At 43.9% G+C, this 26,895-nt stretch overlaps 1 protein-coding gene across 1 annotated transcript in view; it reads right to left on the reverse strand.

Moving 5' to 3' along the window:
- The window catches only part of LOC125462747 (epidermal growth factor receptor kinase substrate 8-like protein 3), an 87,159-nt gene that overhangs the window by 9,953 nt on the left and 50,311 nt on the right, over positions 1–26,895 (reverse strand). The window contains exons 8-15 of the mRNA XM_048553068.2: positions 25,135–25,307; positions 24,961–25,028; positions 19,590–19,704; positions 16,222–16,289; positions 15,608–15,682; positions 9,653–9,801; positions 8,986–9,100; positions 4,515–4,546 (exon numbers count right to left, since the gene is read on the reverse strand). Coding sequence (XP_048409025.2) covers positions 4,515–4,546; positions 8,986–9,100; positions 9,653–9,801; positions 15,608–15,682; positions 16,222–16,289; positions 19,590–19,704; positions 24,961–25,028; positions 25,135–25,307 — 795 coding nt within the window. The remainder of the gene's footprint in view (positions 1–4,514; positions 4,547–8,985; positions 9,101–9,652; positions 9,802–15,607; positions 15,683–16,221; positions 16,290–19,589; positions 19,705–24,960; positions 25,029–25,134; positions 25,308–26,895) is intronic.

Consider the following 26,895-nt stretch of genomic DNA (forward strand, 5'->3'; position numbering starts at 1 on the left):
CATCCTGGTAAATCTCCTCTGCACCTTTTCTAATGCTTCCATATCTTTCATCTAATGAGTTGCCCCGAACTGGACACAATACTCCAGATGTGGCTGAACCAGGCTTTTGTACAGCTGGAGCATAACTTCACGGCTCTTGAACTCAATCCCTCTATTAATGAAAGCTAACACACCATACGCCTTCATAACAACTCTATCTGCCTGGGTGGCAGCTCTCAGGGAGCTGTGAACATGAACCCCAAGATCCCTCTGCTCCTCCACACTGCTAAGAATCTTTCTGTTAACGCTGTATTCTGCTTTCAAGTTTGTCCTTCCAAAATGAATCACCTCACACTTTTCAGGGTTAAACTCCATCTGCCATTTCTCAACCCAGCTCTGCATTCTATCAATGTCTCTTTGTAACCTAGAACAGCCTTCCGCACCATCCACAACTCGACCCACCTTCGTATCGTTCGCAAACTTGCTAATCCACACTTCCACTCCTTCATCCAATTCATTTACAAAAATCACAAATGGAAGAGGACCCAGTACAGATCCTTGTGGTACACCATTTGTAACTGAGCACCATTTTGAATATTTTCCGTCCACTACCACCCTTTATCTTCTAAGGGTCAGCCAATTTTGAATCCAATCTGTCACATTTCCCCCATCCCATGCCTCCTTATCTTCTGCATGAGCCTACCATGGGAACCTTGTCAAATGCCTTACTTAAATCCATGCAGACCACATTCGCTGCTCCACCTTCATCCACATGTTTGATCACCTCTTCAAAGAATTCAATAAGGTTTGTGAGGCATGATCTACCCCTCAGAAAACCATGCTGACTATCTCAAATCAAACTGTGCCTTTCCAAGTGATCATAAATCCTGTCTCTCAGAGTCCTTTCCAATAATTTGCCCACCACTGACGTAAGACTAACTGGCCTGTAATTTCCAAGGTTATCCCTGTTCCCTTTTTTGAACAAGGGAATGACGTTTGCCTCTTTCCAATCTTCTGGTAATATATCCGTGGACAGTGAGGGCGAAAAGATCATCGCCAAAGGCCCTGGCTTCCCATAGAATCCTTGGATAAATCCCATCAGGCCCCAGAGACTTGTCTATCTTCAACTACTTTGGAATTACTAACACATCTTCTTTACTAACATCAACCTCCTCTGGCCTACCAGCCTGTTTCACAATGTCTTCCTCTACAACCAGGTCCCTCTCACTTGTGAATACTGAAGCAAAGTATTCATTAAGGGCCTCTCCTATCTCTTTAGGCTCCATCCACAAATTCCCTTTACAATCCTTGATCAGCCCTACCCTTTCTCTGGTCATTCTCTTATTCCTTACGTATGTGTAAAAAGCCTTGGAGTTTTCCTTGACCCTATCTGCCAAGGTTTTCTCATGCCCCCTCCTAAGCCCTTTCTTCAGCTCCTTCCAGGCTAACTTGTATCACTCTAGAGCCTTTCCCGTTCCTCTTTTCCTAAATCTTATATAAGCATCCTTCTTCCTCTTAACCAGTCATTCGACCTCTCTCGAGAACCAAGGTTCCATCAGTCGACCGCATCTTCCCTGCCTGTGAGGGACAAACATATCGAGCACATGCAGTACGCATTCCTTAAACATTTCTGTGGTGCTCTTCCCTGACAGCATCTGTTCCCAATTTATGTTACGCAGTTCTTGCCTAACTGAATGGTAATTACCCTTCCCCCAGTTGTAAACTTTATCCTGCCATATGTACCTATCCTTTACCATGACTATTGTAAAAGTAACAGAGTTATGATCATTACCACCAAAATGCTCCCACCAACAGGTCTAACACTTGGCCTGGTTCATTGCCAAGCACCAAATCCAAACTGGCCTCTCCTCGTGTTGGTCTATCTTCATACTGTGTCAGGAATCCTTCCTGAATGCACTGGACAAAATCAGCTCCATCTAAACTACTACAGATAAAATGTTTTCAATCAATATTTGGAAAGCTGAAGTCGCCCATGACTACCGTCCTGTGACTTCTGCACCTTTCCAGTATCAGCTTCCCAATCCGCTCCTCTACTTCTCTGCAACTATTAGGGGGTCTGTGAAAAACCCCCAACAAAGTGACTGCTCCTTTCTTGTTCCTGACCTCAACCCAAGCTGACTCTGTAGACATTATTCTCAAACTGCCTTCAGTACCTGTTATGCTCACCCTGATTGCAATGCCACTCCCCAACTTCCTTTTCCACCCTCCCTATTTCTCTTAAAGCATCTAAATCCTGGAATTTTCAACAGTCATTACTCTCCATGAGCTACCCAAGTTTCTGTAATGGCCACAACATCGTAGTTCCAAGTACCGACCCATGCTCTAAGTTCATCCGCTTTATTTCTGATACTTCTAGCATTGACGGATACACACCTCAAACCATCCCTGTGTCCGCAGTTACGCTCCATCAACCACATTTCTTTATAAACCACCTCACTCCCTGTTGTGTCTGTTGGAAGGCCGAATACCTCATCCTCTGAATTATAAATCTGGTTCCCCAACCCCTGCCAATCTGGTTTCAGCCATCCCGTATAGCTTGAGCAAATCTCCCTCCCAGGATATTTGTGCTCTTCCGGTTCAGGTGCAACCTGTCCTTACTGTACAGGTCCCACCTTCCCCAGAATGTGTTCCAATTATCCATATAATGGAAGCCCTCCCTTCTACACCAGCCCTGTAGCCACGCGTTTAGCTGCACTCTCTCCCTATTTCTTACCTCGTTATCGCGTGGCACTGGTAGTAATCCAGAGATAACTACCCTGTTTGCCCTGGACTTCAGCTTCCAACCTAACACCCTGTACTCATTTTTCACATTCTCAGCCCTTTTTCTCCCTATGTCAATGGTATCGATGTGTACTATGACTGCTGGTTGCTCACCCTCCCCCTTAAGGATCTTGAAGACACAATCCAAGACATCAGGGACCCTGGCACCCAGGAGCCAACATGCCATTCTTTCATATCGTTCACGCCCACAGAACACCTGTCTGTGCTTCTTACTATTGAGTCCCCCTCTACAATTGCTCTCCTATTCTCCCCCCTTCCCTCCTTTGCCACAGGGGCAGGCTTAGTCCAATGACCTGTCCACTACGGCCTTCCCCTGGTAGGTCAACCCCCCAACAGTATCCAAAACGGTATCCCTATTATTGAGGGGAAAGGCCTTTTCAGGTAGAGTTTTCCAGTTCATGACAACTACCGCTGACCAAAAACAAGTTCTCATCTCTCCTTTTTTCCATTTGCCAATTACCTTAAGTAAGTGCCTTTGGTGTCAAGCCTCCCGCCTTCGGAAACAGTTTATCCTCTCTTATCAAAGCCATTCTTGTTTGATTGTGTTATGGGCCAGACCATACACCCGCAAAATACAATTAAAGAGAAAGCCTAGACCCTAACTTTTTCTTACTTTCAAGTGTAAGGAGTTGCATTCCAGATGCAATTCAATTGGTCAGAACTACATGACATTAAGCAAAACATACTTTACTTTTACACCACAGTTAAAATACAGACAAAATAAAAAGAAAAGAATTGGTTTTGCTGTAACTCTACTGAAATACACAAAACAATATATGTATTAAGGTTTACTAATTAACTGTTCCAATACAGCAACTTCCTATAAACACTCTCTTAGCAAAGGAAAGTTCAATAAAGTAGAATGTCTCATGTACAATTCTAGCAGCAGGAAGAGAACACCCAGCTTTTAGCTGTAACAAAGACAGGAGTAACAGCTTTCACATCCAGCTTCATGACTCCAGCAACTATAGAAAGTTAAAAGTAAAGATCCTGGTTCTGTGGGAACTTGACCACACCCACTCAGGCTGCTTCTATTATTCCAACTTCTAAAAAAAAGGCCTCACAAACGGTTTACTTTATTGACTTTGAGCGGAATGCTCATCACCTCTGCCTTAACCTTTCTTCATTAAGAAAAGGACCAAATACACCTCTTAAAGATATAATATCATCACTACCATCTCTGCTTCATCGTGAACAAACCTAGCTTCTCGAGTCTCTCTGCATTTTGAAGCTCCTCATTCTTGACACTTTTTCTGGTAAATTTCCTCAGTGTCTGTCTGTAGCTTCAAGGAATTAAGACCTGGTTCCTAGGGGATGGCCTGGTGTTATTGTCACTGGACTGTTAATCCAGAGACACACGTATTGTGCAGGGTGCCCAGGTGTGAATCCCACCATGGCAGATGATGGCATTTGAATTAAATTTTTAAAAGATCTGAATTAAGAGTCTAACCAGGAATCCATTGTTAATTGTCAGGAAAAACCATCTGGCTCACTAATATCCTATAGGGAAGGAAATCGGCCATCCTTCCCAGATCTGGCCTTACATGTGACTCCAGGCTCTCAGCAATGCAGTTGACTCTTAACTGCCCTCTGGCCAATTGGGGATGGGCAATAAATGTTGGCCAGCCAGAGATGCCCATTCCTCATAAATGAATTTAGAAAATTTAAGAGCCACAGTGGATGCAATGATGAGACAGCTAGATAAGTGCTTATCTTTTTGATGTCCTACTTACTTCTCAAAGGGTGCACCATGTGGTTCTTCCGTCTACAAAAGAAAAACAAAAGACACAATTCAAATAGATGAAAGCATGTCTGTAACACAATATTAAACATTCAGTAAAAATGGGAACAATGTAATCGTTTTCAATTGCAGACATTCAGCTGCTCTAATTAGTACTTCTCAATGATGAGCAGGTAACATCAAATAATTGTGAACCATAGCTGGTTTATTGTCAAAACTCCTGTAACACATATATGTGTCCATCCCGTTGCCTGGCCCATTTCTCAAGTTCACTTTGATCAGCTGAATAAGACTCCTTAATGATGATGCTCATGATGGACATTCCTGCTACTGGTCATGACCCTTCAGCCTTCCCTGGACTTAGGGATGATGACAGGAAACTGGAGTGTTCCAAACATTATACCCATGCACAAAAAACATTTGTAACAGTAACCCAAATAATTACAAACAAATGGGGAAACAGCTAGAATCATAAATTTGAGACAGTATTTAAAACCACCTGGACAAATAGGGAGAGGGAGTATGGATTTCTTCCAGGGAAAGTATGTTTAACAAAATTACTATAGTTCTAAAAAGAATTAACAGTGAGGTTTCTTGTGGTTAAAGCTATTACATGTTTAGGACTTCCAAAAAGCTTTCAGAAAAGTCGAGAGCTGGGAGGCTTGAGTTTTAAGGAGAGGCTGGATAGGCGGGACATTTTTCACTGGAGTGTAGGAGGTTGTAGGGTGACCTTATAGAGGTTTATAAAATCATGAGGGATATAGATAAGGTGAGTGGCAGGTGTTTTTTTCCCTGGCATGGGGGATTTCAAGAATCTGGGACATATTTTTAAGGTGAGAGGAGAAGGATTTTAAAAAGTAATGAGGGGCTTCTTTTTTACATTGCCAGTGGTTCATGTGTTGAATGAACTTCAAGAGGACGTGGTGGATGCAGGCACAGTTAGAACTTTTAAAAGACATTTAAATAAGTAAATGAATAAGAAATGTTTAGAGGGATATGGGACAAGTGCAGGGAGGTGCAACCAGTTTGGTTTGGGATTATGGTCAGCATGGACTCGTTGGGCCGAAGGGTCTGCCTGTTTACCGTATGACTATATTAGAATGTGGTGTTTTACTGTGAGGAGAACAGAATGCAAGAGAAGGGAAGTTATGCTAGGGTATTGGTGAGACTGATTCTGGAGTTTGGTGTACAGTACTAGTCACTGTACTTACGGAAGAATGTTAATGTGTTGGAAGCAGTTCAGAGAAGCTTTACTAATATCCGAAAGGAATAGAATACTTTATGAGGAAAGGCTAGACAGGCAGGGCCTGTATCCTGGATTTTGGGAGAGTCAGAGGTGACTTATTTGAAATGTAAAAGATCCTGACAGGACTTAACCAGATGGATGTGGAAAGGATGTTTCCCCTTTGGGGAAAATTAAGAACTAAGGGTCACAGTTTATAACTTGGAGGTTGCACTTTTGAGGCAGGGACGAGGATTTTTGTTTTCTTTCAGAGATTTGTGAGACTTTAAAATTCCATTCCTTGAAAGGCAGTGGAAGTAGAATCTTTAAATATTTTTAAAGCAGAGATAAATAGATTCTTGATTACTAAGGATATAAAAGATTTTTAGGGATATGCAGGAATGTAGAGTTGAGGTTAAAATCAGGAATTGGTGCGACAGGTCAAGAGTCCAGTTACTAAATTGTACGGCATCATCGGTTTTATTAATACAGGCACAGAATATAAGAATAAGTACATTATGTTGAACCTGTGTACAACATTTGTTAGATCTCAGCTGAAGCATTGTGCACAGCTCTGGGTGCTACATTATAAAATGTATGTGAACGCATTGAAAAAATGCAGAAGAGATTTACAAGAATGGTTACAGGGATGAGAAACTTCATTTATGATGAAGGATTGTCAAAGAATAGAATTCCTAAAGTGTGAAAGTAGGCCCATCAAATCAAGGGGACGGGATGGCCAAGTGGCATTATTGCTGGACTATTAATCCAGAGACCCAGATAATGTTCTGGGTACCCAGAGTTTGAATCCCCCACAGCAGACGGTGGAATTTGAAATAAGTAAAAATATCTGGGATTAAGAGTCATGATGACCATGAATCCATTGTCGATTGTCAGGACAAACCCATCTGGTTCACTAATGCCCTTTAGTGAAGGAAACTACCATCCTTAACTGGTCTGGCCTACATGTGACTTCAGCGCAATGTGGTTGACTCTGAACTGCCCTCTGGGCTATGAGGGATGGACAGTAAATGCTGCCTAACCAGTGACACCCTCATCTTGTTAATGCATGAAAAGAAACACTGACCAACCAAAGGGCATCCCACCCAATCTGTGTGACTCTGCATTTCCCATGGCTAATCCACAAATCTGCACATATTTAAACTGTGGGAGGAAACCAGAGCACCCAGAGGAAACCCACGCAGACATGGGGAGAACGTGCAAACTCCACACAGTCGTCCAAGGGTGGATCAAACCAGGTTCCCTAGTGCTGTGAGGCAGCAGTGCTAGCCACTGAGCCTCTGGGACACCTGATTGGAGAGGCTAAGGCTGTTTTCTTTGGAGAGGTGAAAGCTAGGAGGTGATTCGATTGATATTTTCAAAATCATGAGAGGTCTGGACTGAGTAGATAGACAGAAACTGCCCAACCCACAGAAGGACCAAGATCAAGAGTGACTTGCATTTAGTTATTTGCAAAAGAAGTAAATGCAATGTAAAACTTTTTAGAAGATAAGTGCTTTGGCCTGGAATGCACTGACTAGAAGTGAAGCAGAAGCTGGTTCAATCGAAGTATTCAAGAAGGCATGAGATTATGAGGAAAGGGCAGGAGAATGGCATTAAGTCATGATGCTCATTTGGAGAGACAGTGCAGGCATAATGGGGTGAATGGCCTCCCTTTGGGGCATAATAATTCTGTGGTTCATTTAAAATTTCATGAGGTTGAGTCTGGGCTTGGCTATTAGAGTGTAAGCTATCAGTTGCATTGTTCAGAAGATCAAAAACCCACATTCCCTCCTGCCATACCATACAGCCCTCCAGGATTTCTGTGCAGGTACAGTCCAGGCACCTCCCACATCCCTTATTTATGTTGCTCCACCTTCGGCAGCCATTCCTTTAGCTGCCTGGATCATTTCCTTCTGGAATTCTCTACTTAAATATTCCACTTTAGGATACTCCTCTAAAGTAATTCTACGATCATGATTTCCATCAGCTGTCCTATGTTTCTCCCTGTATGGCAAACTTTGATGGATAATGCGCTTGTCAGAGTATTGGGACTTTTAAACTAGAGTGGAAGGTGCTATATAAATGTAGTTTTTTTTGTCATGTGTCAAATTGAACCATTCATTAGCCATGCCACAAGGGGGCAGCCTCTCAATGGAGTTTGGAAATGTTTCTCATGTACACTGCTGGTCCAATTCAACATTTTAAGAGATTGAATGAAAAGCAAAGGGGTCCTCCAAAGGGGGGTTTTCTTGTAAACATTTCTGAGTTTACATTAAGTCCATATTTAAGAGCATCTCCGACATACAGCAGGAAATAGCTGTGTCTACAATCATGTAACGAATGAGCAGGACCCATAAGCCCTATTCTGCATTGTACCTAGCAAGCAATTCATAAAGTTATTCATTTTATTTGATCTCAGGAGGTCACCCGAAGACTATCACTCCTGCTGGGGTGTGGTTCAAATCTGTTTATCTGACACTTCTCAGATATGAGTTCAAACTAGGGAGCATTTGATGATGGGGGAATGTGATTGCAACACCATAAGCCGCATGGATCTATCAGAGGCACATGCTTAAATAATGGAGCATGGCACCCTGCCAGCTTCTGTTAATAAGACAATGTCACTGGAACAGGTCATTGCTGTGCTGTTTGTGGGAACAAATTGGTGACCCCCATCTCCTCCACGGCAACGATGACTACACTTCAAAAATAGTTCATTGGCTGCCGAGTGCTTCTGACCATGCTGAGGTGGTGAAAGGAAATGCATTTGTGTAGCATCTTTCATAATCTGGGTGTCTTCACAGACAGTGAAGTATTTTAGAATTGGAGTCACTCATGTACTTATAAGAAATGTGGAAACTGATGTGATCGTGGCAAACTCTCCCAAGCAAGGATTGGTCTAAATGTCATTGACAAAATAATGCTGAGGTTGAGAGTGCGTAACTGCTCAAAACTGCTTCAGAGAACTATGGTTAATTACAACCAGTTAACCTCACTGCTATTAAAATTGACAGCAATAAAGCTGTAGTCCCCTCTTTTAGAGCGGATCTTGCACTCGTGATCTTCTGGAACACAAGGGGATCCTCACAAGCTGACAAACATAGACAGAGACTAACTCAGAAACAATAATCTATGACTCCTAAATTCCTGCTGGTTTGGGCCATCTGGAAAAGAAATCTTTTCTCTGTAAGGAGATTTAATTAAAAAAAAGTTCATGGGCTTCCTGCCCAGCCAGTACCTGTTCTTTCAGATTGGGTGTTTGAGATGTTAATGGCTGCAGAGGTGGTATTTCCCAACCACTAGTGAACGTAGGGACATAACTTGGAAAACTCTCACCATTTGGCCAATCTGACCTGCATTTAAAAACAGCAATATATCGTTATAAGAAGTGCAGGAAATGCTGTAAAACACTCAGTCAGTCAAGCAGCATCTGTGGAGAGAGAAATGGAATTAATCTTTCAGTGCCATTGAATGATTTTCTTCAAGGTCAACTCAAAAAAGTTGGTATAGGTCTATCCAAGTGACCTGATTTTGGCCGTGTTGTCAGCTAATTAGCTTGACCTGGTGCCCCATGACAATGGGAAGAACTTATTTGAAATAATTTGCTTATGTGAACCCAGACCAGGAACTCCGCTCGGTAAAAAAGCAGCCAGGGTGAAGTTGCTTCATAGTTTGTTTATAACAAACAATTGTGACATCATGGCAGCCTCCAGCTCCACAAGGCCAACATGGAACAGTCACTCCACTGAAAGTGGCAAATTCCCAACTGAGAATGCAACAGGAAAACGCATTCCTCCCTCCCCATGCTGAACAGTGTAAAGCTCTCTCCATCTCAGCCTCGTGGGATCAATGAATGAGCAATAATGACAAGACAGTACACTCCTGATTGCTGTATGTTCACCAACCTGGGCATGCTCCACGCATCTCCTAAAGACCTCCAGATGACCTGCTCTTCCACACTTGTGACTGAGCTGATGAGATATATTGCACTTGGGATCAGGAAAGGTACAACCACGTTCTGTGCCAGGTCAGGCTTTGGAAGGTTGTTCAGGATCTGAGGAGAAGAATGTATTTTTTCAATAGGAAAAACAAATAAATTTTTGGCGTAAAAAAAATCTCATGCTAAGATGGTCTTAGCTCACTAAATCCAATGCTCACTCGGCCTTAACTCCAGGAATAATTCAGAATAATAATAATGATTTTGAGGTTCTGAGTTTTAATTTCCTACCTTCCAGCCTAAGATCTACTTTCAAGACTTCGACCCCCTTCCTGTCTACGCCCTGGGCACTAATGTGTGCTACAACCTTGAACCGTGACCGGATAACACATTTCCATGATATTGATTAGACAGGTGTAGACTGAGCAGGACACGACTGATCTTTGAAATAGTGCTGAAGGGTCTAGGCCCGAAATGTCAGCTTTTGTGCTCCTGAGATGCTGCTTGGCCTGCTGTGTTCATCCAGCCTCACATTTTATTATCTTGGATTCTCCAGCATCTGCAGTTCCCATTATCTTTGAAATAGTGCTGTGGTTTTTCCGAAACAGAACCAATCTCATAGCCCCCACAATTGAAAAGCCTAGAGTCTTCGTTCATAAAACTGTCATTCTTCTGAGAACATAACAGGGCTTTGCTTTAAATCTTCAAAAGTGGGCACTACAACAGTCTCACACTCCCTTGCAGCAGAGCAGATTATAGATCATAGAATCCCTACAGTATGGAAACAGGCCCTTTGGCCCAACATGTTCACACTGACCCTCAGAGCATCCCATCCAGACCCATCCCCCAATCTATACATCTCTCAAAACTATGGGGCAATTTAGCATCGTCAATCCACCTAACCAGCACATCTTTGGGCTGTGGGAACCCACGCAGACATGAGGAGAATGTATAAACTTCGCACAGACAGTTGCCTGAGGCTGGAATCGAACCCAGGTCCCTGGTGCTGTGAGGCTGCAGTGCTAACCACTGAGCCACCGTGCCACCCAGGTCCAAGTGAAGTTTACATGAGTAGGTTGCATAGAGTGGATCAGGAGAAACTCTTCCTGGTTTGTTATGAGAACAAGAACAAAAGGACATAGATTTAAAGCAATCTGCAAGATATTCAGGGAAGATGTGACGAAAATCTTCTTTCATTCAGCGTGCTGTTACAGAATGGAATGCACTGTCTGGAAATGTGGTGGAGGCAGGTTCAATTGAGGCATTCAAGAGGGATTAGCTCATTATTTGGATAAATTGATGCGTGACGGTATGCAGAGAAAGCAGAAGCTTGGCACTAGTTAATGATGTTCATTTAATAAGCTGGTGCAGGGGCAGATGGTGTTATTGCTAGACTATTAATCCAGAAATGCAGTTAATGTTCTGGAGACCTGGGTTCGAACCCCATCATGGCAGATGGTGCAACTTGAATTCAATGCAAAATATCTGGGATTAAGAATCTGCTGATGGCCGTGAGACCGTTGTTGATTGCCAAAAGAACGCATCTTGTTCACTATTGCCTATCCTTGTAGGGTCTACTTGTGACTCCAATGTGGTTGATTCTCAACTGCCTCTGAATTGGCCAGCCAAACCACTCAATTCAATGGCAGTAAATCAATGTGTTCAACTCTTGGAGTGTGACTTGAACTCCTGATTAAGAAGCAGTGATGTAATCTACTGCTCCACAGCTCAGATGGTTGAAGATATGTTTGCCAATCATGGACCGAGGAGGGGACCGAAAATCTGTAATCAGTAAAACTTGGTATCCAAATCCACAATCATGACTCGGGGTTTCCATGTCTAGTTAACCATTCTGGATGTGAGTTTGCTCGCTGAGCTGGAAGGTTAGTTTTCAGACGTTTCATCACCAAACTAGGTAACATCATCAGTGAGCCTCCGACGAAGCTTCGTCGGAGGCTCACTGATGATGTTACCTAGAATAGTGACGAAACGTCTGAAAATGAACCTTCCAGCTCAGCGAGCAAACTCACATCCAGAACCTCAACCTGAGCTACAAATCTTCTCAAAACTTGCTAACCATTCTACCAAGAGAGAAGCATGAACTGGGTGATACTTGATTGAAATGGTAAATGAATGCAATGCTGTCAGGATATTGACTTTCCCATTCATTGGACTATTTTGATCTGGGATGTGGACACTTCTTATGTACTTCAGGTTATCCTGTGCAACAGGTGAAACTGCTGCTTCATGCAGCTACATCGCAATAGCAACATGAGCAGTGTTCACCACCAAAAAGATACCATTATCAAGCCAAAACCCATGTTCTGCTTATCACACAATGAATAATGGTGTAAATGAATATCAATGCCAATGTGATGCTAGGTATGTAGAATGAATGCCCCAAAGATTGGGCGGCACGGCGGCTCAGTGGTTAGCCCTGCAGCCTCACGGCGCCAGGGACCCGGGTTCAATTCCCGCCTCGGGCGACTGTCTGTGTGGAGTTTGCACATTCTCTCTGTGACTGCATGGGCTTCCTCCCACAGTCCAAAGATGTGCAGGTGGATTGGCCATGCTAAATTGCCTGTAGTGTTCAGGGGTGTGTGGGTTATAGGGGAATGGGTCTGGGTGGAATGCTTCAAGGGGCAGTGTGGATTTGTTGGGCTGAAGGGCCTGTTTCCACACTGTAGGGAATCTAATCTAAACTAATTGGCAGTTCACATCAAATGGCATGTTCTTACAGTTGTTCACAGCAAGGAAAATACTGTTTCTACCCAACCATCTTGTACTTGCAAAAGTCACAACAAGTTGTGCAAGATTGCATGCAATTAGATAACATTTGCTGGATATCCTGAGTATGGAAACAATGATGTGATAACTAATTTAAGTTTATCAGAGATAGCAAGGTGTGAAGCTGGATGAACACAGCAGGCCAGGCAGTATCAGAGAAGCAGGAAAGCTGACATTTCAGGCCTAGACCCTTCTTCAGAAATGGGGGAGGGGAAGGGGGTTCTGAAATAAATAGGGAGAGAGGGGGAGGCAGATAGAAGATGGATAGAGGAGAAGATAGGTAGAGAGGAGGCAGACAGGTCAAAGAGGCAGGCTTACAGCCAGTAAAGGTGAGAGTAGGTGGAGAGGTAGGGAGGAGATAGGTCAGTCCAGGGAGAACGGACAGGTCAAGGGGGTGGGATGAGGTTAGTAGGTAGCAGATGGGGGTGGGGCTTGAGTTGGGAGGAGGGGATAGATGAGAAAAAGAACACGTTAGGGAGGCGGGGACGAGCTGGGTTGGTTTTGGGATGCAGTAGGTGGAGGAGAGATTTTGAAGCCTGTGAAGTCCACATTGATACCATTGGGCTGCAGGGTTCCCAAGCGGAATGTGAGGTGCTGTTCCTGCAACCTTTGGGTGGCATCGAAGTGGCACTGCAGGAGGCCCAGGATGGACATATCGCCTGAGGAATGGGAGGGGAGTTGAAATGGTTCGCGACTGGGTGGGGCAGTTGTTTAGTGCGAACCGGGTGTAGGTGTCTGCAAAGCAGTCCCCAGGCCTTTGCTTGGTTTCCCCAATGTAGAGAAAGCCACACCGGGTACAGTGGATGCAGTATACTACATTGGCAGATGTGCAGGCGAACATCTGCTTAATGTGGAAAGTCATCTTGGGGCCTGGGATGGGGGTGAGGGAGGAGGTGTGAGGGCAAGTGTAGCATTCCTGCGGTTGCAGGGAAAAGTGCCGGGTGTGGTGGGGCTGGAGCAGAGTGTGGAGCAGACAAGGGAGTCGAGAGTGGTCTGTCCGGAAAGCAGACAAGGGTGGGGAGGGAAAAATGTGTTTGGTGGTGGGGTCAGATTGCAGATGGCAGAAGTGTTGGGAGGATGATGCGTTGGAATCTGAGGTTGGTGGGGTGGTACGTGAGGACCAGGGAGATTCTGTTTTGTTTGTTATTGTGGGGGCAAGGTGTGAGGGATGAGTTTTGGGATACGAGGGAGACATGGTCGAGGTTACTCTCGACCACTGAGGAGGGGAAGTTGCGGTCCTTGAAAAATGAGGACATCTGAAACGTACGGGAGTGGAATGCCCCATCCTGGGAGCAGATATGACAGAGGCGAACGAATTGGGAATAGGGGGTGGCATTTTTGCAAGAAGCTGGACCTGGACCATCTCTGATACCTCTTTCTCCTTCCTGGACCTCTCTGTTTCCATCTCTGGCAACCACCTAGAAACCAATACCCATTTCAAGCCCAACAACTCCCACAGCTACCTAGAATACACTTCCTCCCACCCACCATCCTGCAAAAATGCAGATGCATCGGAGGTGAAGGAATTGGGAATAGGGGATGGCATTTTTGCAGGGAGATGGGTGGGAGGAGGTGTAGTCTAGGTGGTTGTGGGAGTCAGTGGGTCTGAAATGGATATCGGTTTCTAGATAGTTGCTGGAGATGGAGACAGAGAGGTTCAGGAAGGGGAGAGAGGTATTAGAGATGGTCCAGGTGAGCTGAAGGTTGGGGTGGAAGGTGTTGGTGAAGTGGATGAACTGTTCGAGCTCCTCGTGGGAGAATGAGGCAGTGCTGATACAGTCATCAATGTAACGGAGGAAGAGGTGGAGTTTAAGGCCAGTGCAGGTAAGGAAGCGGGATTGTAACCTAGAAAGAGGCAGGCATAGCTTGGGTCCATGCGGGTACCCATGTCCGTAGGAAGTGGGAGGAATTGAAAGAGAAGTTGTTGGGGGTGAGGACGAGTTTGGCTAGGCGGATGAGGGTGTCGGTGGAGGGGGACTGGTCAGGCCTGTGGGACAGCAAGAAGCGGTGGGCCTTTAGGCCATCTGCATGGGGAATGCAGGTGGTTAGGGACTGGAAATCAGGGATTTATTTTATTTAATCACTTAAAGTTGCTGAATAGCAGCCAGACCACTTTTAACAGCCCTTTTACAGATTATAGGGCGAGGTGTTGTTTTTTGGGCATTTCAGTTTTAGTTCTCGGTCAGGGGTTTCAAACTCGACTTTATAACAATAACCTGATCAATCAGACTCTGCTTGGTTTAAAATTTAAAGAAATTCTGATAGTTAGCTACCAATCAGCATTAATAGATGCATTCTCCATGGCAATGTCCCTATTAGTGTCCAACCAATTAGCATTTTCTTCTCCTCTAGTGCAAGTGTTGGTCTTTCTCATTGAATTGATATTCTTGTGAATTTTCCTGAAGACCTCAAGGCAAAAAGCTTTGACAAAATGTATCATTTTCAGAAATGCTCACAATTGTTTTTATTCACTTCTAGGATGTGGGTATTACTGACCTGCCTTAACTCCCCATTTGTACCAGATCTTCATTGCTCTCGATTTCTTGATGTCTCAAAGGCCTAGCTACATATTTACAAAATACTTGTGGTGACCTAGACTCCACAACTCTCCAGGGAAGAGAATTCTAGACGTTCACCACCCTCTGAGAGAAGAATTCCCTTCACATCTCAGTTTTAAATGACTATTCCATTATTCTGTGACCATGCCCCTGAATTTTGCTCCTATTCTCCCCATTCTTATTTCTTGATCATTGTAAGATAACCATAAAGCTATAAAACCCTCTCCACGCCAAACTACTGAAAGAGAAAAGAGACAGTGGTCAAACATTCTTAATCCTGAGAAGGGAACAGCAATTTCAGGTACACAATAGTAGATTACTGACTGGCTTTCTCAGCTCCTGCAGGATTTGTTGACCTTAACAATTGAGATGACACTGCAGAACTGAATAGTTCTTACAAATCAGAGAAAGGTTAGTAAAGAAGCTTATTCAGTGCCTCGCTTCTCTATAGTTGTTCTCACTTGTTTCTCTACAGTTTCGTCATGTCTCATTAGATACAGGAGGATTTGTTGCTGCACACGAGGCCAAGAAACAGCAGAGTTCAAAAGAAAATGAAAAGTTCAGGAACATTAACTTACAAATTCAAGAATCTTGAACAAAATGTGAATCAGGTCATTAGCACTTGGATCCTGGAGATAAGCATCCAGGTTGCTCTACAGAGAGAACAGAATTCATCATCACTTTTAAATACCTTCGTAGTTAAAATGGTACAGACTGCTGCTAGTATGCATCACTGGAGAGAGTAAATGATTGAAACTGTGGGCAGGATGCCAATCACTGCTGGGTCATTAATTGCAGCGGAAAAGGGGAAATCACCTTATTGTATTACAGGAGGGATTTCATTCTGAAATCTCCATGGCGACACTGTAACAATTTCAACACAGCATTCAAATGAGGGGAGAAGGGATAGATCATGTAGCCATCTGAAAGACTTGCTTGTGCATCTGCTGTGCTATCAAGCTTTTCTGGAGAAGTTTCTTGAGTGTTTGATTCAATGAAGGGGAGATAACAAATACAAAAACAGCAGAGAGATGGGCAACGTAAAGGAGTGAAGTCCCTGAGGCACTGAGCCACAGTTCACAACCAAGGTCGTGATGTTCACATATTGCATTTGTATGTTTCAGTGCTTGATTTTCTTCTGTCAGTGTGGTGACGGCAAAATCCTGTTGGCTTTCTCCACTCTTGTACTTACAATCAGATTAAAGGCGTATTTTAGCTTCTGCAGACAATCCACATACTCTTTCTCAGGAGGGAGCGCTTCTGTAGGAAACATGCACAGAAAGCCCAGTTAGTGGAGGGTCACTGGCTGACTGTACTTACTTGTCCATTTACAGGTGTAGCAACACTTCAATGCTCAACCAGCAGAGATAAAATAGAGAAGTTAAATCAGGTAGTTTAACCACACTGTGTCACAGATATGACTGGGGCAAGGATTTTGCCAAATATGTTATGCATCGATAATAATAATCAAAATACTACTGCTGCTGCTGCTGCTGCTGCTTTCAGAACTTAATCTACTTTGCATATTTGAAGCCAATCCATTGTGTGATAAAAGATGTATGATTCATATAGATTTTAATGCCATTTATTTTAGAGTTCAGGTTTTGAATTAGTGGCATGTGGATTTTGATCTGTGTGTATGAAAGGCTCAATGATTATCTTGTCCACTATTTCTGGTGTCGTGGTCTTTTTAACAAAAAACAAAATAGTTTGAGAGAGACTTCTTGCTAAAATAATTGGAACTTGTTTGCATCAGCAGATTCTTGTTGGCAGAGATAATAAACATTAAAGATCATTAGCCTTTCACTTAGAAATATTTAGAGTTGTTTTCTTTTTGCTGAGAGGAAACAGATCTAGCTTAGTTTCAGTTCACAGTACACTGGTGGAATTGAGACATGATAAACAGTTTCTCCAGCGGAAAGGAAATAGCTTAGAATTCTGAGGAAAGGAGTAGGGAGTTTAGTTTGAAAGTTCCAGACCAAAAATGTTTGTTTAGAAGAATGAAGGGTTGTCTGAAGCTGAGAAAATCTGAGCCCAGTTGTGTGACTACTTGAGAAAGAAGCTATCAAATGCTCAAGTCCAGCAATTGGCAGCAACAGTTAATCAAGCCAACACATGTGATCAAGAAGGAAATTCTGTCTGATATTTGAGCACCATAAAGGGGCGTTGTTGGGCAGACAGAATATTATTTTTTACTGTGAATGTCAAAAATTTTTTTAACTCGTGTTACATGCAGATAATAAAATGTGAGGCTGGATGAACACAGCAGGCCAAGCAGCATCTCAGGAGCACAAAAGCTGACGTTTCGGGCCTAGACCCTTCAGCAGAGAGGGGGATGGGGGGAGGGAACTGGAATAAATAGGGAGAGAGGGGGAGGCGGGCCGAAGATGGAGAGTAAAGAAGATAGGTGGAGAGAGTGTAGGTGGGGAGGTAGGGAGGGGATAGGTCAGTCCAGGGAAGACGGACAGGTCAACGAGGTGGGATGAGGTTAGTAGGTAGCTGGGGGTGCGGCTTGGGGTGGGAGGAAGGGATGGGTGAGAGGAAGAACCGGTTAGGGAGGCAGAGACAGGTTGGACTGGTTTTGGGATGCAGTGGGTGGGGGGGAAGAGCTGGGCTGGGTGTGTGGTGCAGTGGGGGGAGGGGATGAACTGGGCTGGTTTAGGGATGCAGTAGGGGAAGGGGAGATTTTGAAACTGGTGAAGTCCACATTGATTCCATATGGCTGCAGGGTTCCCAAGCGGAATATGAGTTGCTGTTCCTGCAACCTTCGGGTGGCATCATTGTGGCAGTGCAGGAGGCCCATGATGGACATGTCATCAAGAGAATGGGAGGGGGAGTGGAAATGGTTTGCGACTGGGAGGTGCAGTTGTTTGTTGCGAACTGAGCGGAGGTGTTCTGCAAAGCGGTCCCCAAGCCTCCGCTTGGTTTCCCCAATGTAGAGGAAGTCGCACCGGGTACAGTGGATGCAGTATACCACATTGGCAGATGTGCAGGTGAACCTCTGCTTAATGTGGAATGTCATCTTGGGGCCTGGGATGGGGGTGAGGGAGGAGGTGTGGGGACAAGTGTAGCATTTCCTGCGGTTGCAGGGGAAGGTGCCGGGTGTGGTGGGGTTGGAGGGCAGTGTGGAGCGAACAAGGGAGTCACGGAGAGAGTGGTCTCTCCGGAAAGCAGACAGGGGAGGGGATGGAAAAATGTCTTGGGTGGTGGGGTCGGATTGTAAATGGCGGAAGTGTCGGAGGATGATGCGTTGTATCCGGAGGTTGGTAGGGTGGTGTGTGAGAACGAGGGGGATCCTCTTGGGGTGGTTGTGGCGGGGGCGGGGTGTGAGGGATGTGTCGCGGGAAATGCGGGAGACGCGGTCAAGGGCGTTCTCGATCACCGTGGGGGGAAAGTTGCGGTCCTTAAAGAACTTGGGCATCTGGGATGTGCGGGAGTGGAATGCCTCATCGTGGGAGCAGATGCGGCGGAGGCGGAGGAATTGGGAATAGGGGATGGAATCACAGTGGTCTACACTTGCCTCCACACTTCCTCCCTCACCCCTATCCCAGGCCCCAAGATGACTTTCCATATTAAGTTTAGGTTCACCTGCACATCTGCCAATGTGGTATACTGCATCCATCGTACCCAGTGTGGCTTCCTCTACATTGGGGAAACCAAGCGGAGGCTTGGGGACCGCTTTGCAAAACACCTCCGCTCGGTTCGCAATAAACAACTGCACCTCCCAGTCGCAAACCATTTCCACTCCCCTCCCCCATTCTTTAGATGACATGTCCATCATGGGCCTCCTGCAGTGCCACAATGATGTCACCCGAAGGTTGCAGGAACAGCAACTCATATTCCGCTTGGGAACCCTGCAGCCCAATGGTATCAATGTGGACTTCACCAGCTTCAAAATCTCCCCTTCCCCCACCGCATCCCAAAACCAGCCCAGTTCGTCCCCTCCCCCCACTGCACCACACAACCAGCCCAGCTCTTCCCCTCTACCCACTGCATCCCAAAACCAGTCCAACCTGTCCCTGCCTCCCTAACCTGTTCTTCCTCTCACCCATCCCTTCCTCCCACCCCAAGCCGCACCCCCATCTACCTACTAACCTCATCCCACCTCCTTGACCTGTCCGTTTTCCCTGGACTGACCTATCCCCTCCCTACCTCCCCACCTATACTCTCCTCTCCACCTATCTTCTTTCCTCTCCATCTTCGGTCTGCCTCCCCCTCTCTCCCTATTTATTCCAGTTCCCTCTCCCCATCCCCCTCTCTGATGAAGGGTCTAGGCCCGAAACATCAGCTTTTGTGCTCCTGACATGCTGCTTGGCCTGCTGTGTTCATCCAGCCTCACATTTTATTATCTTGGATTCTCCAGCATCTGCAGTTCCCATTATCACTGTAATACTACCTGATTGTGTTTCAGTGAAAGACTATGTCATTAATTTTTTTAAAAAATTATCTGTCAAGCCAGATTTCAGTCTGGGATCTGACCTGTTCAGAAGTAACATCCATTGGGATCACAACAGTTATAGCTAAATCAGGAATACAGGGGTTCCTGCATTGCAAACATACCTTTCTGCTTTTTTGATTTCTTTTTTTTCTTCTCCTTCCGAGAGTTGGAGCCGGTAGCTTGAATAAGCTTACCGTTAAATATCTCAATATCATCTATGACATGGTTAAGAATATCCTGTCAAGAAAGAAAGACAGCACGTCTGCAGATAGAAAGCTTGTCGACATGCTATTTGATGTACACTATAACTGAGTCATGTTTGCACTGGACACTTTGATTAACAAGTTAGTTTCCATGTTTATACATAATCCCAGTCACTGCTATTGTGACAATAAAAATTTCTACATTGTCTTTTACAAAAGGCACAAAAGGTGGAAATAGCAGCCAATTTTGCCCACACTAAAACTCGACAAACAGAAATATGATAATGATCAATTATCCTGTTTAAGTAAAACGAACAAGGGATTAGGAGCGGGAGGAGGCAATTCAGCCCTTTGAACCCGCTCCACCATTTAACATGATCATGGCTGATCTTATCCTGGTCTCAACTTCACTCTCCTGCCTGTTCCCCCTAGCCCGTTATCCTGCTTTTCATCCGAAACAAGCCTATTTCTTTCTTGTATCTGTTGATTAATTCTGCTTCCACTGCGCTCTGGGGCAGTGAGTTCCACAGGTTCACAACCTTCTGAGAGAAGTAGATTCTCCTCATCTCAGTTTTGAACCTACCTCCTCTCACTCTATACTAATGGCTTCTTGTTTGAGACTGTCCCACCAGGGACAACGTCCACCTTATCAATCCCCTTTAGCAGTTTATGTGCCTCAATCAATTCCCCCTTCAGTCTTCTGAACTCCAGTGAGTACAAGCTCAAGTACCTACCTCGTACAATAGCCCTTTCATCCCTGGAATCAACCAGGTGAACCTCTTCTGATTGTCTCCAGTGCCACTACATCCTTTCTCAAGTAAAGAGACCAGAACTGGACACAATACTCCAGGCGTGGTCTCACCAATGCCTTATACAATTGTAGCAGCACTTTCTTATTTTTATAACCCAGTCCTTTTGCAATAAATACTAGAATTCCATTTGCCTTTCTTATTATATGCTGCATTTGCAGACTCGCTTTCTGTGATTCATACACAATGATGCCCAGATCCCTCTGCAATGTTCCACTTTGCAATCTGCCCTCCATTGAAACAATGATTTGCCCTTTTATTTTTCTGGCCAAAAAAGACAACCTTGCACTTATCCACATGAAACTCCACCTGCCAGATTCTGGTCCATTCTGCTAGCCTATCAATATCCATCTGGAAACTCTTTATCTCCTCATCATAGCCTGGCTTCATGCCTATTTGAGTATTATCCATGAATTTTGCTATGTTACATTCTGTCCCTGCTTGCAGATCATTGATGTTTATTATAAACAATTGAGGCCCAAGAACTGAACACTTCAGCACTCCACGAGTTACGGTTCACTATCTTTGTTGAAATTACCATTTTATCTAAAGACATTAAAATGGGATTGGGTCAGCATCATGACATTAACATCTCTTGTTTAATTCACATGTGAATGGTACTTTTACATATTACTGCCAGTTGGAAAAACAAAGGAACTAGGCTTTGTAATTCATAATGAACTATATTCTAATAGCTAAGTTTGAGCAAAAGAGAAACGGGGAAAATGAATTTTTGACAAGACCGCCCTTCCTCCTCTCTCTCTCTTTTTCTTGCTCTCTCTCTGACTGTTCCCTCATCATCTTGCAATATAACACCTGGCAAAAAAGTGAATTAGGGAAACAATTATTCAAAGGCCTGCAAATTCTTCTACTGCTGAGGATACAAGTCAACCATGAAACTGTTGTCTCTAGTTAAAAGTTTAACATCTCAAGGATTCTATGGATGATTCAACTGTGTAACATTTCATCTTCCTGTCAGTACCAGACACTGTTCCTTTTAAACATATTATTGATTTTTATACATAGGTTTGATTTGATATTATGTTTTTATTTCTTATTTGTGCTTAGTACATCCTGAAATGCCTTTCTCTTTTACTGAAGAAAATCTTGCTAATATACTCTTTCATTTTCTAGGGAATTACATTTTAATTGAAATGGGATAACCACGTGTTAAAATACTGCTTATACCCCACTACTAGAGTTGGGGTGATGTTAGAGATAGGGTAGCCAATCACTTTCACTCATCAGCTTATATCAAGCCAACAGATGAAAGACATTTTATATAACCTTTTGAACATTGGGACATTAATTATATTTCCCAGCACAGCATATTCTGTGTTGTAATATTACACAGCACCACTGGAAAGATAATAATGTATCCCTGCTTTACATAGACTCCCTCATCCTACTAACAATGGAGTCATAAGCAGCACAGATTCAGACTTAAAGTACTATTAAGAATGGATATAAAATTAGTTATCTGATCCGACATGTCTGGTACATTTATTCGGTACATTTGGTATTAATTCTTAAAAGATCAATGTGTTGTGGAGGACGTAGGCCAGAAAGATTGATGAGGGTAGAGCAGTAGGTATTGATTACATGGACTCTAGTAAAGCTTTTGATAAAGTTCCACATGGTAGACTGATTAATAAAGTTAGATCATATAGGATTCAGGGTGAGCTAGCCAATTGGATTCAAAATTGGCTTGACAGTAGGAAACGGAAGGTGGTGGTGGATGGTTGTTTTTCAGACTGGAGGCCTGTGACCAGTGGTGTTCCACAGGAATTGGTACTGGGTCCACTTTGTCATTTACATAAATGATTTGGATAAGAATTTGGGAGGCATGGTTATTCTGTTTGTGGATGACACCAAAATTGGTGGTATATTTGACAATGAAGAACATTACCGAAGACAGCAAAGTGATCTTGATCAATTGGGCCAATGGACTGAGGAGTGGCAGATGGAGTTTCATTTGGTTAAATGCGAGGTCTTGCATTTTGGTAAAACAAACAAGGGCTGGACGTATACAGTTAATGGTATGGCCCTGGTAAGTGTTGTTGAACAGAGAGACCTAGAGATTTCAGTATACTAGGAACTGCAGATGTTGGAGAATCTGAGATAACAAGGTGTAGAGCTGAATGAACACAGCAGGCCAAGCAGCATCAGAGGAGCAGGAAGGCTGACGTTTCTGGCTTAGACCCTTCTTCAGAGCCTTCCTGCTCCTCTGAGAGCCTTCCTGCTCCTCTGACGTTGCTTGTCCTGCTGAGTTCACCCAGCTCCACGCCTTGATATCGCTGGAGATTTAAGTACATTGTTCTTTGAAAGTTGCATCACAGGTAGACAGAGTAGTTAAAAAGGCATTTAGCGCACTTTCCTTCATTGCTCAGATCGCTGAGTAGAGGAGTTGGGACGTCATGTTGAGATTGTACAGGATGTTGAGGAGGCCGTTTTTGGAGTATTGTGAATAATTTTGGTTGCCCTGCTATAGGAAGGATATTATTAAATTGGAGAGGACTCAGAAAAAGATTTACCAATATGTTGCCGGGATTGGAGTGTTGGTTCAGCTGGATAGTTTGGGATTATTTGCACTGGAGCATCGGAGTTTGAGGAATGACGATATAGAGGTTTATAAAATCATGAGGGGCATAGATAAGGTGAATAGCAAAAGTCTTTTCCTTAGGGTGGCTGAGTTCAAAATGAGGGGGCATATTTATGAAGTGAGAGAAGAAAGGTTTAAAAGGGACCTGAGGGGAACTCTTTCACACAGAGGGTGGCTGATATGTGGAATAAACTTCTAGAGGAAGTGATCGATGCAGATACAGTTACAACTGGATGGTACATGAATAGGAAATGTTTAGTGGGGTATGGGCCAAACACAGGCAAATGGGACTCATTTAGTTTGAGGAAATTGGTCAGCAGGGACAAGTTGAACCGATGACCCTGCCCACCCCACCTCCCACAAAACCCTGAGCAGACCCCTTCTTGGTTCCAGCTTCTCATCTCCTAAACCTCCCACCAGACCTCAACCTAACAACAACCCCACATTCCCTCACTTCACACCATTGGACCTGACCATACCCCACGCCTTTCTTTTCAACAGGTCTCAAACTTGCTGCCCCTCCAAACTGGTCAGCCCCATCCACCTAACCAACCATATTTCTTTTCTGAATTCCTCCACCTCTTGTTGTTTTGAATTCCAATTTCCAGTATTCCCTGTTATTATTTTAAGGAAAGTAGCAATCTGGAATGCTTCCTCTCAATAAGCTAAAGGTCCTGGGGAAGAGATGAAACTTCCATGACTGAGATCAATAGATTTCTTTTGGATAAAGGTATAAAGGGATTATAGAGCTGTGGTGGGTGATGTAACTTGTGTTACAAATCATGTTCAAACTGAGCAGTGTCGAAGGTTGGAAAGGCTGAATCAACAATTTCTGTTCCTAGTTACATCCCTGGGCTAGAGGAACAAAACAATGACCACAACAATCTTGCAGTGGGTAGTGTCTCTGCCTCAGAACCAGGACCACCCTAGGACTAGATGAACCAAGAATAGTGTGCTCATAATGCAGCCAAACAAGTTAACTCTCAACTTGCAAATCCTTCCAATACATTAATGGACAAAATAACTTGAGACAGGAAATGATTTCGGGCTTTTGTGTGAGAATGGGAATAGGTTCTCCACAGTGAGTGCTGAAACTCACTGGCTAGACTCACACAAGAATAAGTACAGCATAAAGTATCAGGGTGCAGCTTAACGTTTTGTGGAACCATACTCTAATTTGACCGAGCACTTTCAAGGGGGGAGGCAAAGAAAGGTGGGGAGGGGCACAAAGAAAGGTGGGGCAGCAGTAGCAATGCACTAGGTTTTAAGAGATTTTATTTTGAAAGCATGAGACTGAGACCAAAATGCTTGGGAAGAAAATTCCACAGTTTAAGGCTCGAACAGCTGATGGCATAGCTACGTAGTGAAGGAAGTGAAGAGTGCATGTGAGCCTAGAGTACTAGATAATCAGAAATATCAGAGGATTCTACAGGAAGAGTTTACAGAGATAGGGAGTGAAAGGGATCTAGGTCTAAGGATGGGAATTTTAACATTGCAATGATGGGGGACCAGAAGGAATGTAAGTAAACAAGCACACCCAAAACAGATATAAATACAGATCCATTATCTTGTAAGAATAGTTATCAAACTATTTGCAGGGATAAAATCAAAGTTTCTGGAAAAGCTCAGCAGGCCTGGCAGCATCTGTGAAGGTAAAAACAGAGTTAACATTTTGGGTCTGGTGACCTTTCGTCAGAATTGAGGAAGGGTCATCGGACCCGAAATTCTAACTCTGTTTTTCCCTTCACGCATGCTGCCAGGCCTGCTGAGCTTTTCCAGCAACTTTGATTTTGTTCCTAATTTACAGCATCTGCAGTTCTTTCTATTTTATCTTGTTAAAAACAACGAGCAAATTATTTTTAGGTATGTATTTGCTCACCTTACTTCTGTGTGCCATCAAAACTGGCAACGCTGTCTTCTCTATATCATCAAAGCCGAATTTTGAATCTAGTGGAAGAATTTGCGACGAAACAGGGGCAGATTTCAGATTATAGATGTCAAGCCAAGGTAAAACAAACAAACAAAGCAAGTTTTGAGTGAATAGCAGCCATACCATATTCGGATGGTGTTCTGGAGTTCTGCTCCATCCAGCTTCCACGGTCTGACATTTCAGTGTGTGAACGCTTATCATAGTCAGGTGGGATCCAACTCTCCTGAGGAGGGTGCATTGCAGGTTTCCCATTGATTGGCCGAGAGTGATGAGAAAGCATGCTCTCCAGATTGTATCTAAATGGATTCCAGAGAAAGAGAGAGATGGACTCGTGTTTAATAGCAGGGCAATGACTATATGTATCAGCTTATAATCAATGCTGCTAATAACAAGGTCTGAGGAGAATCTGGCAATGTAGACACATAGGTACATAGAAAACAGGAGTAATAGCAATAGCATAACCTTACTAAGAACCTGTTCTGGCCATACTCTTTTAGCCATTAGACCTGACAACTCTGTTAAAAACCATAGATGATTACTGTTCAACACAGTAAAGTGGGACCCAACCAAAGATTTTTCTTCTGAAACTCTTCACACAGTCCAGTTGTCATTAGTTACGCATCCTCAGAATGGAATAGCACAGAAGATGGTCATTTGGCCAATTTGTGCTAAAGAGCTATTGAACTACTCTCCTTCCTTTGCTCTTTCTCCATGGCCCTGTGTTGATGAGAAAAAGGGCTGCAGATGGATGAGCCAACTGACAACTGCACAGGGTGACCACTGACCACTGGGAGCAAAAAGCCAAGTGGTAGTTGTAGAGGATTCTATTATCAGGGGAATAGATAGTATCCTTTGTAGGCACGATGGAGAGTCCCACATGGTGCACTGCCTGCCCAGTGCCAGGGTAAGAGATATCTCTGACCAGCTTGAAAGGATACTGGAGAGGGATGGGGAAGATCCAGTTGTTTTGGTCCACATTGGGACAAACAGCATAGGCAAGGCTAGGAAAGAGGACCTGTTCAGCGGTTATCAGGAGCTAGGAACGAAATTAAAGAACAAGTCCCTAAGGGTTGTAAGCTCCTGATTACTGCCTGATCCACATACAAATTGACATAGGGGCATGAGAATAAGGGAAGTAAACACTAGCTAAAGGAGTGGTGTGGGAAAGAGGGGTTCCTTTTCATGGGGCACTGGCTTCAGTATTGGAACAGGAGGGATCTGTATTGGTGGGACAGTCTCCAGCTGAACTGTGCTGGGACCAATGTTCTAGCAAAAAGGGTAAATAGGCTGGTCAACAGGACTTTAAACTAGAAAGTGGAGGGGAAAGGAAGGGTAAAACTTTCCCCAGTGGGGAGCAAAGTAACAGGTTAACATCTGTAGGGGTGGATTCAACTGTGTGGAAATACATGAAAAAAATGACAGGAGAGAAGAACTCAGGAGAGGTTATTAAAGTCTCCAGCATGGACAGAAATCGGACAGCGTGTTTGGAAAGGATTAGGAATCAAACTTCAAGCAGACTGGTTAAACGAGTGACAATGAGAAGAGGGAGGGTTAATACAGGACTGAAAGCGTTTTATCTGAATGCACGCAGTATAAGAAAGAAGGCAAATTGGCACATATGACATGGTGGGTATTACAGAGACGTGGCTGCAAGGGATCAGGATTGGGATCTGAATATCCAAGGATATATATCCTATCAAAAAGCTAGGCAGGTGGGCAAAGAGGGTGGGGTTGCCTTATTAGTAAGAAATTAAACTAAATCAATAGGAAGAAACGAGGTAGGGTCAGATGGTGTAGAATCTGTGTGGGTAGAGCTGAGAACCACAAAGGTGAAAAAAGCCACAGTTGGAATTATGCACAGGTCTCCAAACAGTGGTCAGGAGC

This window comes from Stegostoma tigrinum, chromosome 21, assembly GCF_030684315.1.
Source record: "Stegostoma tigrinum isolate sSteTig4 chromosome 21, sSteTig4.hap1, whole genome shotgun sequence".
NCBI lineage: Eukaryota > Metazoa > Chordata > Chondrichthyes > Orectolobiformes > Stegostomatidae > Stegostoma > Stegostoma tigrinum.